The sequence below is a fragment of the Dryas octopetala genome, chromosome 9 (genome assembly GCF_963921425.1).
Source record: "Dryas octopetala chromosome 9, drDryOcto1.1, whole genome shotgun sequence".
Classification (NCBI taxonomy): domain Eukaryota; kingdom Viridiplantae; phylum Streptophyta; class Magnoliopsida; order Rosales; family Rosaceae; genus Dryas; species Dryas octopetala.
In genome coordinates this window covers 14,342,018-14,357,620 of record NC_141374.1, presented here as the reverse complement: position 1 = coordinate 14,357,620, position 15,603 = coordinate 14,342,018, and the positions used below count along the sequence as shown (strand labels likewise).

The following is a 15,603-nucleotide window of genomic DNA, read 5'->3' as shown; positions in this document are numbered from 1 at the left end:
CACTTGAAGTGTTGGGCTACTCAGAACTTTGCCTCTGATTTGGCACAAAAAAGCAATCCAACGGTAGATGATCATATTCTGTTTTTACCCATACAAGAAACACCTTTACCAGTTGACCCTGTATAGCCGCCATACCCAATCCCTAGCTAAAACCCTAATCCTCTATAATATTAATCCTGTGGATTACTACTCCTTGGTTTAGCACATTACCAGGGTCACATGCAAGGCATGACATGTACACTACCCATTTAATCTTTGTTAACAAAGTTAAATAAGGAGAGGTCACCTTGCCAAGAAATTAACCCAATTAGCTCATTCACAACACTAGTATTCTTCTTTATCTTAATTAAAAAGTTGAAAGTACTAAAACTTGCACAAATATGGCTCAAATAAAAGAGACCAAAAAGAAATGGTGATGCTGATTCTGCAAGTGGTCTTTCAACATCCATGATTCATGAACTATTGACGATGACAGCTAGCTATCACCTCAAACCCTTAAAAATCTCCAGTCAATTAGCCCGAGTCTTGACCAGTCAAATTAAATTTCAAATCTAAGATCTAATCTAATTTCAAGCACCGTGCATATATACTCTAGCTAGCTAGCCTATACCCTTTGGGTCGGGTTGCATGGTAATTGGGAAAAAAATAAGTGAAATTATTACCAATAAAGCTAGCTATAAGCTAGTTACATAAATAACGGAGAAGGCATTATTAATTATGTACGTACGGTAATAGTGTTGAGAAAATGAAGACATATATTTTAATTGAGCCTATATGGTTCAATTACAAAATGCACTCACCAACTTTAGGTGGTATTTCAAATTGGCTTATGAACAAAAAAATATTTCAGATCGGTTCACTAACTAATAGAAAGTTATAAAATAGCACATACATCATGAATTTCGTAAAAAAAAATAGTTAAATACTACTTTGGACAACAATGACGTGAATTTTTGGAATGGTGTTGCACCAAATTTGGTCTATATGGATTAATGTCATATTGATAAATAAAAAAATTAAAAACAAAACTAACAAAACTTTTAAACCCTCTAAAAATAAAATTAAATATGACATCATTAATCAATATGGTTTAAATTTGGTGTTCACATCATTCAAAAAATTTACGTCAACATTGTCTACACTAACATTTAACTTCCTTATTAACAAAATTTGTAATGGATATGCTATTTTGTAAATTTCTATTAATTAGTGTACTAGTCTGAAATATTTTTTTGTTCATGAACCAATTTAAAATACCACATATAATTGGGTGGGTGTATTTATAATTGAGCTATATTTTATAGTTCGTCTTTTCAAATGAAAAACAGAAAAAGTGTGTATTTTTTTTTTATTTTGTTGAAAAGTCCATTAAGGTCGTCGTCGGACCAACCAATTAAAGGATGGTCCACTGGGGCGATTCCCCAAACACTGGAGGCATTAAAATAAAACCAAAAAGAAGATCCCACTGAATCGAACTCTTGACTGTTGATTGATATTTGAAGCTGGAAGTAATATATACAATAGTTAGTGGTTATAGATTTTTTTGTGCACAAATTTAATTAAGTGAGTTCATGAGTATTGTGCAAGTAATTCTGAACTGTTCAATTTTGTGGAAGAGAATTGTAATCACCCGATTGTTGATCCAATACAAGGTATGTGGAACGAATGTGAATTAATTGGTTGAAAGAGAAAAAAGGAGAGTAAAAGTATGAATCATTCAAATGAGTTAATATAGTACAAAAATAGAAAGGTCGGCCGGAAAGGAAGAAATATAATTATTATATTACCTCTAATTTCTTAAACTATTATTAAGATTTTGTAAGTTAAGACATTTCAATCTTCATCTGATAGTGTAATTATTTGATGTTGCCAAGCAATATATGTGGCAAGAGAGCATTATTATATATATTTAAAAACTAACTTATTTTTTGAATTGAAGAATGTGATTTGTTGGTACGTGTAAAGTAGTTTGATCTGTCAACCAAAAAATTTGTTTATGTGTTTCTTAATCGATTTGTTGTGATGACTGACGCAGCGTAACACGCAATTAAAATAGATTAGGGAAAACCAGCGTTAACCTTAAGAAAGAATCTGAAATCCACCAGAGAAATAAGAGAAATCTCAAGGTATTTTAATTGAAAATAATAAAACTGAATGTTACAAACAGCCAAAAAGGTTGTTTAAATACGTTCAAAACCCTAGACGTTCGAAATTCAAAACGGAAATAAAAATGAAAATAAAGTGCAATTTATGAAACTTATTCAAAAATACTAAATTGCTTATTTGAAGCCCTAAATGAAGGAATTTGTCTCGTCGTTCCCTTCGAATCGGTATATTATGGGTCTATTTCTGACACTGGGTCAGGCTGAAGCTTTTTTCTTTTCTTGGCCTTCTGGCGGTCGAGTTGTTGCATGAACCATTCTGCTATTTGTTCTACATCAATGACTGTAACTATAAACTATAATTTATTACTTTATGCTAAGTAATGCAATGAGGAATATTGCCATAAACAGAAAAAGCACACACATAAACCAGAGAAAATGATATCTAGCTAGGGGAAGCACTATGTTCCCCCATAACTCTAAAACCAATATATACCTAAAACAGAGACTAGTGCTCTATGCCTCTAAAAAACTGCAACTTTCGGCGCAAAAAAAAAAAAAAATAAATAAATAAATAAATAAATAAATAAGAAGAAGAAGAAACTTTGCAGTATAACGGCTAACTGGAGCTATATATAGTGATGTTGCCAATTAAGTGTTCGTTGGGTGTTGCAGATAGCAGTAGCACTTGGCTACACATGTAGTCTGCCACAATTGTGGTTCACAGGTGCATGCAGTTAGCAAGCTAGCTATTGCTAGCACAAGTACTGCAACACTAAGCTTAATTAATGCACAAATCCCAAACTTGAAACTGCTGATCGGAATTGTACTTTCTGCACAACTGCAACACCAAGCTGCACAATGTACAGCATAGATGTTGTATAATGATGCACGTACCAAGATGCACATGGAATGTATTGGTTGCAGTGTTGCACTACTTGTGGGCACAGGTGTTGAATAATATGATGCTCTAGATCGATATATTCAACACACCATGACACCAATTATATTGCTTTAAATTAATATTAACAATGTCATGAAGACGGTTTTGTCTGTGATGTAAACACTACATCACATGTAAGGAATTAAATTTTGGATTTCAAAGATTCAAAAATATGAAAATTTCAAAAGATTTTTCTATTTCATTGAAATTTTTAACAAAATTTCGATAATTTCATTTCGATAATATTTCGAAACCTAAAAAAAATTTAATTCCATGATCACATGTGGCCCGGCATTATTTTAACCATTAGATCTTTGTAAGAGTACATCTATTTCTAATAGACTGTAGTTTCAAATTCCCATCCTTTGAATAGTGGATGTCTTATCTATACCGTAGAAGGTCTTACACGAAAATAACTAAACTAAATTAATAATTTAGGAATACACAAATGCTAGGCATTATTAGCTTGAGCACAAGTACTCTAGAATATTAATTGGTGCATCACCTAGGGCCGGCCTTTTATTTTGAGCCCGGCCCTAAATGTACACATTCAAGGCCGGCTTGGTTCAGTCTCAAACTCGACCTTAAAAGAAATAGGTCTTTACCTAAAATAGTGTTCTATCATCTATTAATATATTGCATGTACATTAATGAATTTGGCAAGTTTAGTTGTTTGACTAGGTAACTTATTTCTAACATGCTAGGGGTTGAAGTCTCCATTTTGCAAATATTTGAAAGCTTTTAATCGGACAAATTGGATTCCTTAATACTATCAAATTCCACCTGGCCAATTATCTACCCATGAATTCAAAAATCACTTGGTCTATCATTGGGCTTCATAAAACTAAACAAGGCTCGGTTTGGTCCGATTCGACCACCATAATAAGCCAAGAAGGCCAATGTTGAACCGGTCCAGCCCGACCTATTTTACAACCCTAAATGGGTAGGATTTTAATTTGTATACCAACCCGACCCATGATTTTGTAAATTAATTTGAGCTGCTCTAAACCATTGATGACCCGTGATAAAAAAAATCCAGCCCACTAATGGCCCAGAGGCTGTGTAGAAAATTTGTTATTAGCTTAATTAATTCATTACATGATACTTTTTCACTAATTAATTAATGACCCACATATGCAAGGAAGAACTCGACGAGGTTTGGCCCTTTTACTAAGAAAATGAGACAGAATAAGGAATGAATTAGGCAAAATCCCCCAAATCAAATTCAACAGAAAAGAAGCCGCCTCAAACTCCAAATTGAACACCCACTAATTGCAAGTCCAACCAACATAGACACATCTGAAAGGGAGGGGGAGATAGAGAGAGATTTACATATATTGAAACCAAATTAAAAGTGCAATGTCTTGGCTTTAGATTTTGAAAGATGCCATTATATTTGTCTTCACTCGCCTGACCAATAAATTAAAAGATCGATCGATGGCCCATTGGAGACGCAAACACTGGAAGCATATAATAGAACCAAAAGAAGATCCCACTAGCTATACTAAATAGATCTTACTCTTGATCGATCCAAGGAAGCAATAGAAAATAGTTAATCGTTATCCTATATTAGGTAAATAGGATATCATACACAATTTAAAAATATGAATGATATTGTATAAAAGTATTGTTATGGACTGTTGTTTTTTTGCAAGACATATAAAACTTATATATATATAAATATTTATACTATTAGTAGTACTCTAGAGCTAACTAGTTAGTAAGATAATACAACTCTAACCATCATTTTAGGCCCACAACTACACAACTACACAACTACATAATGCAATCTCATAATCCGAACCGTTCATTTTTTAGATCACATTCAAAAGTTATTCTTACAAAAAACCACATAAATCGGAAATCATTTAATCAACTATTAATAAGCGTTCTTAAATAAATAGATGAACACAATTTGTTTATTAAACATTGAAATGATTGTGATGATAATTAAATGATTAAATAATTTCCAATTTTGCAAGGATGATCTTTGAATGTGGATCTAAAAAATTAACAGTTCAGATTATGAAATCCTGTTGTGTAATGAGCCTAAAAGAGTGCTTAACACAATATTATCTTACTAATCAGTTAGTTCTAGAGTATCTTACTAATTAACTAGTTTTATTATTCTGTACGTACGTACTATTTTAAGAGAGGATTCATTTTGTCTACAGAACTTAAGATAACAAATTAATTACTAATATAGCGGTAGTTTTGTCGTCTCTTGTCACGAGCTTACGTACGTTCACATTGGATGCAGGTTTTAGTTCAATCATCCTTAAATCTGATGTGCAGGCTGTTGTTTCAAGGTTTCAGAGGCGACGTAATGATTTAGCAATCTAATGGTCATCTTATGGATAAAACTAAAGAAGTTTGGTATTTTAACATTAGGGTAAATTTGTGATTTCACAAATTGATAGAGATAGTGTATAATGAGAGGAAAAAAGGATGTGCATATAGTAGCCCTTTATAAAAAAAAAAAAAAAAAAGCAAGACTAAACGTAATATAATGACGAATATACACTTAAAACTTTGAAACCGTTTTAATGATCGAATTGTGGTAAATGAAGAAATATATTAAGACCACGTACACCAGACAAACTCCCTAAACTTACTCCATCAGATAATATAATTACTCAATCAAATACAAATCTTCCTTGATTTGGCAATCACTAAAGTTTGTCTACATGATTACTTGATTAGTGCTTGATTAGTGTTATCTATATTTCTTGTAATATTCGGGTTTACAAATCCATATATAATATCTGATATATGGAGTAAGTTTAGGGGGTTTGTCTGGTGGTCTTTTTTGACTAAATACGTTATAAGGCAATCAAAGAACTCAAATTTCTTTCTCACACACAGTAACTTTTTCTACATTCAGCCAACTCATATATTTTTTTTTCTACACACGTATTTCGTGTCATCAGGATTTCAGTACACGTGTGAATTAAGATGTGCTCTGTACTTGTTAGTGCATGTAAGATTCGTTCATGTATTATTTAATTAAGGCTGTATGATTGTAACTCTTGTTTATTATTTTCTCTTACGTAATGCAATTAATTAAGGAGGTAGGAATGTGATATTGTAATCGATCCTAGCCTGTCGTCAATGGAAAATTATTGAATTCTAGAGATCTAGCACACGTAAACGTACGTGGGGAAAGCACTATGCTAGCTCCCAATCATAACTCTAGCTATATATAATAGTATATAGCACCACCATTAATACACACGAGTCACACACACACATGCACAGTTAAAAATATACCTAAAAACATAGTCTAATGTTATATATGACACTCTTAATTTCATAAACACGTACCATGCAAGTTTTATTTCACAAAAAGGAAGAAACATATATAATATATCACTTGGATGAACCAGCCTAGCTAGCTCATTACGCTTACAGGCAGAAAAATAAGGAAATAGTACATCTGAAAAGAAGCACTTAAAGCACATATGCATGTACAACATGTTTTTCAATATTAGCTAGAAAGACATCAGACCAGGTACAATAAGCCTATTTCACACAGATGATCAACATCAGCACATTGATCAATTAAGCTTCACATTTAACGGTCACCGGCTGTTCGATTTGTGATTTGGGGACTAATTCCATGCTTTTCTCATGATTGTGGCATGTTAATTTCGGTTCATCATGCACATGTTGATCAACTCTATGCTCATGATCAGAGTTTTCATCATGAGTAGTATTGGCATCATGGAACTCATGATCAGAGTTTTCATCATCAGTAGTATTGGCATCATGAGAAGAAGTAGTAGTAGTAGTCAAAATTGTAATATTAATCTCCTTCACAATATCAGCTTTGTGTTCTGGTAGCTTCTCTAAGCTAACAGTCTTGCTGTTCCTGTAGAATCCATAGAGTATCATCTGAGCCACCCCAAAGCTGATTCCAAGTACGTTTGGAAGCTGCAGTAAATGAACACCATGCATTAAATAAATTAAAACCAGGATCCAAATTGGCCCATATATAATTAAGTCACCTATATATTGTGAATAATATCTTGAATATTAATCTTAGAGTAGTTCTAGCTAGCTAGTATTGCTTTAAATATGTCACCAGCTGGCGTACGTAAGACAGTACTGATCCATTGGAGGAGTACTGCCGTATAACAAATGTTTGATAGATTTCAATTGCATTACAAACAACATGATAAATAATTCTTTATAATTAGCTTTAACCTTTATATAGATAGGGTCATCTCCCGCTTGCCTTTTTTTTTTTTTTTTGCCATAATATAAAGGTTGATGTGAGTGTTATGTGCTTGGTAGTATATATTAGACATATCTATAACCACTCAATATATACTTTTGATTTTTTATTTATAATTGATTAGTAAAAGGATGTATACCTGTAGATTTTTTTTAGAAAAAAGAAATCAGCAAAAGAAAAATTGTTCTCACAATGAAGGACCGCAAACCGTACGCGCATTAATTAAACAAAAATGGATCATAGCTATAAATTGATATGGATAACATTATTAATTAGTGTACTATCTTGTCTATCACATTTCTAATAAATTAGGTAAAATTTACTTATATAAATGGGTCTTATTTTTATTAGAGATGCAAAATTTGAGGCTTTAACTTTATTCAGATATGATATGTAGATCAGTTAATTTCATTATATATTAAAAAAAAAAAAGTGACTTACGGCAACATAAAGATCCTTGAGTAGCAAGCCATAAAAGAGCCACATAATAGCGCTGAGGGTGAGGAAGAAGGATAAAGAAATAGGCATGAACTCCACGCTCTTGGTCCTTATAACCTGTCTCTGCAATAAAATCATGCGTAATTTAATAAGAGTACAAACCAATATATAGAATATGAGACTGTAATTAATTAAGAAAGGCCCAAAGATATAACATATATATATATATATATATATAGATGGAGTTACGTACCATGATGCATAAAGGTGCTGCAAAGACACTGACAGAGAATGTTACACAAACAAATCCAAGAACTTTTATGCGGGTTGGCCCTTGTGCCAAGAGGTGAGACAGAAGAAGAATCAAGCAAAATCCCACAAAATTCACCAGAAGCAGTAGCCTCAAAGTGAACAGCTGCACCAAGTAACATTTTATATTATTCCAAGTCCAATAACCCATCTAGAGAGATCTAGGGAGAGAGAGAGAGAGAGAGAGAGAGGGCGTACTCTAGCTTGCTTGGGTGCATAAGTAATGAACATTGTAATATAAATGGTCTCTATGACACAACCGAATGAATTGATGGTGATGAGAAGCATCTCATTAGACTTGAGCAATGCATAGTATATCCAGATCATTGCACTGAATAGCGCAAACACATATGGAACTGATTGAAACCCTTCTGTTGATTTCTTCTTAAACACCCTGTAAAATGTCGGCCTGAAAAAACAAATTAAGTAATCGCAACTTTAGTTCTACATAATCAGCCCTTAGCTCATTAAGCCTGATCATCCTCGAAATACTATTAGACAAATAGTAAGTCGATATTATTTTGAAATTAATTTCTTGAAGATATCAGCTTACACTGGAGCCAGAAAAACCACGAAGGAGACGATGTTACCTATATTGACAAAGAACAAGAAAAGTTAATATATAGGTTCATCTTCTCTCAACAATTTCCCATAAACAAACTAGAAACTAATAGAAGGATCAATGTTTAATATATTTGTACCTAGGACTCCAAACAAAGAAACCAATGTGAAGCTAACTGTAGTATCTTCCATGGCAGTCTCTTTGGGATGGTGAAGCAAATGGAAGATAAAACAGGGTTCTAGCTATAGTACACAAGTACTGTGAAGCCCTATATCCTTCTCTCTAGCTGCCAAGTCATGCCACAACTCTAAACACAAAACTCCACATATATAGAGACAATTGTTGGGTCCCTGTTGCATGAGGGCTGAGTACGTAACGATGATTACTTTATTGGGCATCTAGTGGTAGGTGGCCGTAATGAATGCCGGCTCAAGCGTAAGGCGAGCAAGGCTTGTGCCTAGGGCCTCAAGTTGAGGGAGGCCTCATATTAAAAATATTTGACACATTATTAAAAAAAAAAAATCTTTAAATATTTATAATTAGCCAATTAGACCTCAGAATTCAGAAAGAGGATTTCCACTTTCTTGTTTAATATTCAGGTATGAGATTTTTCATTATTTGTTAGTGGGATTTTTGATTTTTTTTATTCCCTTAGGCAGGCATGAGATAAAGCTGAATAGATTAATTAATATAAAAAGGCCATGCACCCACATGACCCAAGAATGAACTTGTGTACATGCCAACTCAACAATGTGCGTCGGCCGGTATTTTTAACACTACTTGTGCAGCACAAAACACACATACGTTACACATCAACAAAAGGTTACCAAAGCCTAACGTCTCCTTTCACGTGACCATTCCTCAGCCTCTTCCTTTTCATCACTTTCTATTACTTTAAGCGGTTTCTCTTGGTATCCCACCCCTTTGGTTTTGGCAGTACTTTCATGCACATTTACAACCGCCAAGCCCTAACATATGGCCTGAAGACTATACGTATCACGTTTACTGACTATATTTCTGACGCGCAACATCCATCTTTCACAATAATAACACGTACTAGACTACTAGAGTCATCAAAAACTTGTCTAACTTATAAGAATTTAGACAATTTTCCTAGTTTTGCGTTTAAATACTGCAGGGTCCTGAGATAAGAAAAGGTGACGAGTTTGATATCTCCCATTCATGTATTGGATCAGGAAGGAATTTCCATTCCTTGTTCATTTTGTTCAGCGTTTTTTCGTACTACAAAAATAAATCCGACACCTAATATAATATTATCTATATAATAAAATAGAACGATTTTTAAATCCTAAAATTTATCTTCGGGTTCGAATTGTTGAGATTGTTTCGACTTAAATTCAATGATCAGTTATTTATTTCTCAAATTTACTTTCCCGCTCATGAGAATTGGTTTGCCGCCTCTCTTTCCTTAATTAATTTTCCCTTAATTATTTCTCCTTAATTAATTTCCACTTAATTTCATATATTCAATTTTTTTTTTTTGTCGTTCATTTGGGTTGAACAATTAGGTTTGTTTGTATTTGTGATTTGAGAATAGAAATAGAAGAAGCCTATTAAACGGATTACGTTTGCCAAAATATTAGTGTTTGCACAATAGAAAGAGTCGCTTCACACTCGCGGGAGCGAGTGTGGAGAGGCTAGTTATTTTATATGTTAAAAGTAAATAAGGTTAAGAGTAATAAGTCATAATCTAAAATTTTTGTATTTAATTGTTTGGTATATATAGCATTTCTTCTTTGAGAAAGTGAGACTCATACAAAATCCACCTATGTACGCAAATGACCTGCCTATGTAAGAGTTATTTATACTTACACTTTCTAAAATTTATCGTCTTTTCACATATACCATTGAGATTTCAAAAATTACACATACATCCTTTGAGATTAATTTCAAAACTATTGCACATAACCCCCTACAATGAAACAAAAAATGATGAGAAAATATACAAACAGGCATGCTAAGGGGCCGGGGTGAAATAACCTAATAAGATTACTCAAGGTGTAAGGTCCAACCTTAATACAAATATCTTATTCTTTGTTTATTTATTGTTTTCTCTTGGAGGGGTTATATGCAACAATTTTAAAATCTCAGGAGGTGTATGTGTAATTTTTTGAAATCTCAAAGGGTGTATGTGAAAAGATAATAAATCTCAGAAAATGTAAGTGTAAATAATTCTTTATAAGAATTATAATCAATAATATGATTAATAATATAATTCATTTAGCATTACTCATAATAATTTTATTACTGCGCAAAGTTGTCATGCCTTGAGTTCAATTCACGACATGTGTAACATATAAAGTCAGGAAGAAAATTTCTTTTTCTATTTTTTGGTGGGTGATTAATTAGCATTGAAAAGAAGGTATTGCGCTCTATCTCATACAGCTTTTGACCGTCACGCGTGAACAGGGCATTCAAAGCAATGTTGTCATGTTCCAAATGGCAGCTTCTGATATAATGACAACTATATGTATCTACCTCTCTGGCGTATTAAAACTCCACAACTCCGGAGTTAATGTTATTGTAAGCAAGGGTTTTGTGTGTTTGGCTGAATAGAAAGTGAAAGAAAACTGGGAAATATATTTTTAAAATGATGTGTGGGATTTGCTTTAATCGTTTAAAATAGTAAAGATGGGCTCGGAAGTGGTAGGTGTGGGGTTAGAATATGGTCCACCAGAGAGGATAAGATTTCCGAGTATATCATCGATGATCATGGGATCGAATAATTAAGATTAGCTTAGTGTGTGCCTCTTCAGATTTCTAAAATAATTAATGTACGTCCATTATCTGAATCGTTTTTGGAAAGCAATCGATCGAGATATCTTTTATGACAAGCTCAGGTGATTACCGTTGGTGTGTTAGATGTTGTGATATGTGTAATGCATGTATTGATCAGTGATTTTTTTAATATAATTACAGCAATGATTCGATTAATTCCGAGGTACGTAGTACTACTGCATAATCGACCTGATCGTGTAAGTGGCCAAAAAAAAAAAAAAGACCTGAGTAAGTCCATTGGTTTTCACTTTTCCAAGCTAATTTTAGTCCATGGTCCAGCCTTAATACGTACACAAAAGATCGAGCACATTCAAAGTGGATGAGATAGAATGAAAAAATATTAATAGATAGAATGGTTGTGTTGTGTCAATCAGGAATGGGGCTAATACTAAGTTGTTGGGTCCAAGTATAAGAAAAGTGAATAGAGTAACGGGTTAGAATTAGATTAAATCCATATTATTCTATTTCTTTCAATTTAACCAAAAAAATAGAGCTAATAATAGGTCATCACATACCATAGCTTAGTCCATCTCAAAATTTCTTTTTCTCTAAGCATAATTAGTTGTAGATTAGCGCAACCCAACCTCTAGAAAGTGCTTGATGTCAATTATGTAGAACGAGTGTCAAACAAGAAAGAAGAGCTAGAGTTAATAAGAAAGTTCGTGGTAAGATAATTTTAATTTTAGGTAAATTATTCGCATAAACATATGTACCACTAGTGCTAACTGAGTGGCACTATTTCATCCTCAATCTAAGCACATACTCCACTCGGACTTACTTTTCTCACCCTCACTATTTACTCAATTCATCCATCAATATTTTTAAATCTAATCTTAAAGTTGTTTGTTCACAAAGTGAAGGGAGAAATTATGTGAGAGAAAAATTATATACAATTTTTTCTCCACCATGAGCAACGGCCCCACATGGAATGTTGTTCACATATATATAGGCTAGCCATGATCGACAACATAATCTTCAATTTTCTTTTTGTTGTTTTAATTGTCCTTGAAAGTAATTTTACTTAATTAAGGAATTTTTTTTGGCGGGCCATGTGATTTTACATAAGGATAATTTATAATAAAAGACTAATATTGAAAAAGTGTAAGGTCATCGGGTTGGGATGACAATTGTGACACTCTTTTAATTTTTGTATTTTAGACATCTGTGATATATTTCTAAGACTTAATCATAAATCAGCAAAGCATAAAAAGGGTTTATTAGTTGATGCAAGTTCTTTTCCACTTGGCACTAGTGAAACCATTAATTGCGTTGCATGCATATGTAGTCTATAACTAATCTTTCACAAATGCATGCTTCCTAACTCTGATTCGATTAATATTGCAATCAATGAATGATTAAGGAAAACAGTATTAGTACGTCGGTAGTCAAACAGAGAGCCTTATTTGTTAGTGCTATATCACCCGTCTTTGTTAAAATATATTAATTCAACCTTAATTCTTCTTTCCTTTCCTTGTAGGGAAACAGCTGGTATTCTAATCATGCATGTTTCTTTCAAAAGTGATTGCTTTATATAAATGTATGTAGCTAGCATTAGCAATTCCCATTCCTTCTTAAATTTTGAGTTTGATATGCAAATTGGGCCACCTGGACACATATAATTATATATAGATGTTGGCTAGATAGAGCTTCTCTGCATGAAGAAGAGTGGAGAAAAAAAATCGCATTATTATATGATCACGTATTTCACAGCTAATTATACCAATATCGATCACAACCTTTTTCATTCATAAATTATAAATAATATTAGATAGTTAGCAAGAGTTGCTTTTACTGGGGCGGTGGGGCCTAGCTGCATGTATGAGGTTTTCAATGAAAGGTGTGTTGACTTTGTCTTTGACTAAAAAATCATTCAAATTTTCTTTTCTTTTCTAGGTTTTGGGAGAACACAAAATTGTGAAGCTCTAGGAAAGCAATGGAACTAGCTTGGGTAGGCAAATATGATATAGTTAAATATAGTCATATATTGCTTCCTATTTTGTCTTTGACTCCATAGCCGTCTTTTTGTATCGTGAAAACAGGACACCTCCAAAGAATATCCCACTGCCGGCCTATTTATCATAACCTGATCTGTAACAAAACTAATTTCTTATTCTATACTTAACAATCAAAGGATACGAATTGAAGAGATCGATATCAATCCAATTCTGATATATGACAAATTGACAATGCAAATGCTAATTACTATACATATTTAATTTGTTTCCATGAAAAAAATTTAAGTTTCTTTTTTCTTTTTGGGTATTATTTGATAAGCAGTACCTAAGATATAGATGGTGTACGTTGTGCGTTATGAGGTGTGTTCCAATACATAAAATTTGAGGGTCCATGAGTACCATTAACTTTAGGGGTCTATAAGGTGCCGTGAAGAGTTGTTTTGCTAGCTAGCTGATGACCAAATATATCTCCAAAGGAATCTATGATTTGCATGATCGAGGAGTAGTAGTACGTACGTACTACTACTTCTGGATAAAAATGGTGCGTGTTAGATATACATCTCATATCTGAAACCTCATATGATCTTTGTGTTTCAATTTTTATGGGGGTGCATGATGCATGCATTATCTGCTTTGCTACTTGGGTTGCTTAGGAGTTATCAGCGATGCTTTTTCTCTTGTTTGCTATGCGCCTCATGGCCCTCCTGTCTTATGATATCCCACTCAACTTTTTAATTACAGGACTAATAATTGGTTTAGGCATCCTTTATAATTATGTGCCAATTAACTGCCAACTACGACGAGTCGACGACCCTCTTATCCTCATCATCAGTCCCTAGATATATGGATCATATGATGTCAAGCAATTTCATTATTGAATTGCTTTTTTTCCAATCTCTAGCTACAGGTACAAGCTAGGCTAGCTAGCCTTATCCACCTATGTAACTTTTCAAGAGACAAATTAAAATGATTGGGTCATTATAGCTTATTAGCTAGTTTTATATATAAATTATAGGTTGTGATCAAGGAATAAAATTTCGAATTTCGAAGAAATTTCGACAAAAATTAGACGGAAATGACGGAAATTGCTATCAAAATACGAAAATTTTGAATGAAACTTTAACATATAATTATTTAACATATTATCTACTACATTGATAAAAAAATATTGAAGAAACCAAATTATATGGTAGGTTTCATGTGATATGTGATGAATATAATGCACGCTGTAGGCAAATACTGTTAAAAAATGTTTCACTAATTAATAATTACATAATGAAATTACACGAATAAATCACTAATGTGGCAACGAAAAGTAGGAAACTTACTCAAAGGGACTTGGAAATGGTCTTCAATAGTCAAATTAAGCCGAATTTGGTAAAAAGAGAACCGACCCGGTAACAGCAGTGGCGACAACAGTTTACCTAAAATTTCAATTTCAAAAATTCTCCAAATTGGAAAACCAAACATTAAAGGAATAAAACCCCATGGTGAGAGGATAAATTTCTTTTCATAATTTATTTTTACAAAGATTTAAGCTAAAAAAATTGGATAGTGATTGTTTTTTAAAATGTTTATTTTAATTAAATTTTTTATAATTTAGTTTGACTCCAAAGTTGACTATTTCAATAATGGGTTTTTAATCTTAATTTTTGTGCCGTTGGAAATGTCTCGAGCTCACGAATGCATACATACGAACCGTTCGTGAATCGGAGTTACGATTTAAAAGTTACGAGTATATGATTGTGAGGGGCTTTTGGGTAATTTCAATTTTGGGTTTTTAAATTTTGAGTTTTAAAAAGTTAAAAACCTTAAGCTAATCAACTTCAAGTCTTCAACTTCATCGGACTACACACACACAGTGACACAGTACAATTTTTTCTCTTTTTTTTTTTTCTTTTTTTATTCTTTCTTTTCTTTTCCCTTTGACTTTCTTTCCTTGATTCTCCCGTCACTTCCTTCTCCTTTCTTTCCTTCTCCTTTCTTTCCTGCCTTCTTCAGTTCTTCGGTTCTTTCTTCCCAATATTCCAGCCGTCTCTCATCTCTCTCCCAGTTTCACTGTGCAGTCCTAGATCTATTCTCTCTCCTCTCTCTCCCTCCCAGATCTCTTCTTCCTTTCCTCCCCGATCTCCCTCCCCCATCTCTTCTCTCTCCTCCCTCCCCACTCATCACTCTGTTCGATCCGCCGCTCTCCTCCGGCGATGGCTGGCCTCTTCCTCCCCTCTCCTTCTAGCTCTGCTTCCCCAGCTCGAAAATTT

The 15,603-nt window shown here is 33.4% G+C and overlaps 1 protein-coding gene across 1 annotated transcript; it reads right to left on the bottom strand.

Moving 5' to 3' along the window:
- Positions 1-6,606: 6,606 nt before the first annotated feature.
- On the bottom strand, positions 6,607-8,782 carry LOC147274499 (bidirectional sugar transporter N3-like). The gene is made up of 6 exons (XM_086228338.1): positions 8,731-8,782; positions 8,583-8,619; positions 8,228-8,438; positions 7,974-8,135; positions 7,724-7,843; positions 6,607-6,978 (listed from the first exon to the last, which is right to left on the bottom strand). Exons 1-6 carry the CDS (start codon positions 8,780-8,782, stop codon positions 6,607-6,609), a joined length of 954 nt encoding a protein of 317 aa, XP_086084464.1.
- Between the last annotated feature and the right edge of the window lie 6,821 nt (positions 8,783-15,603).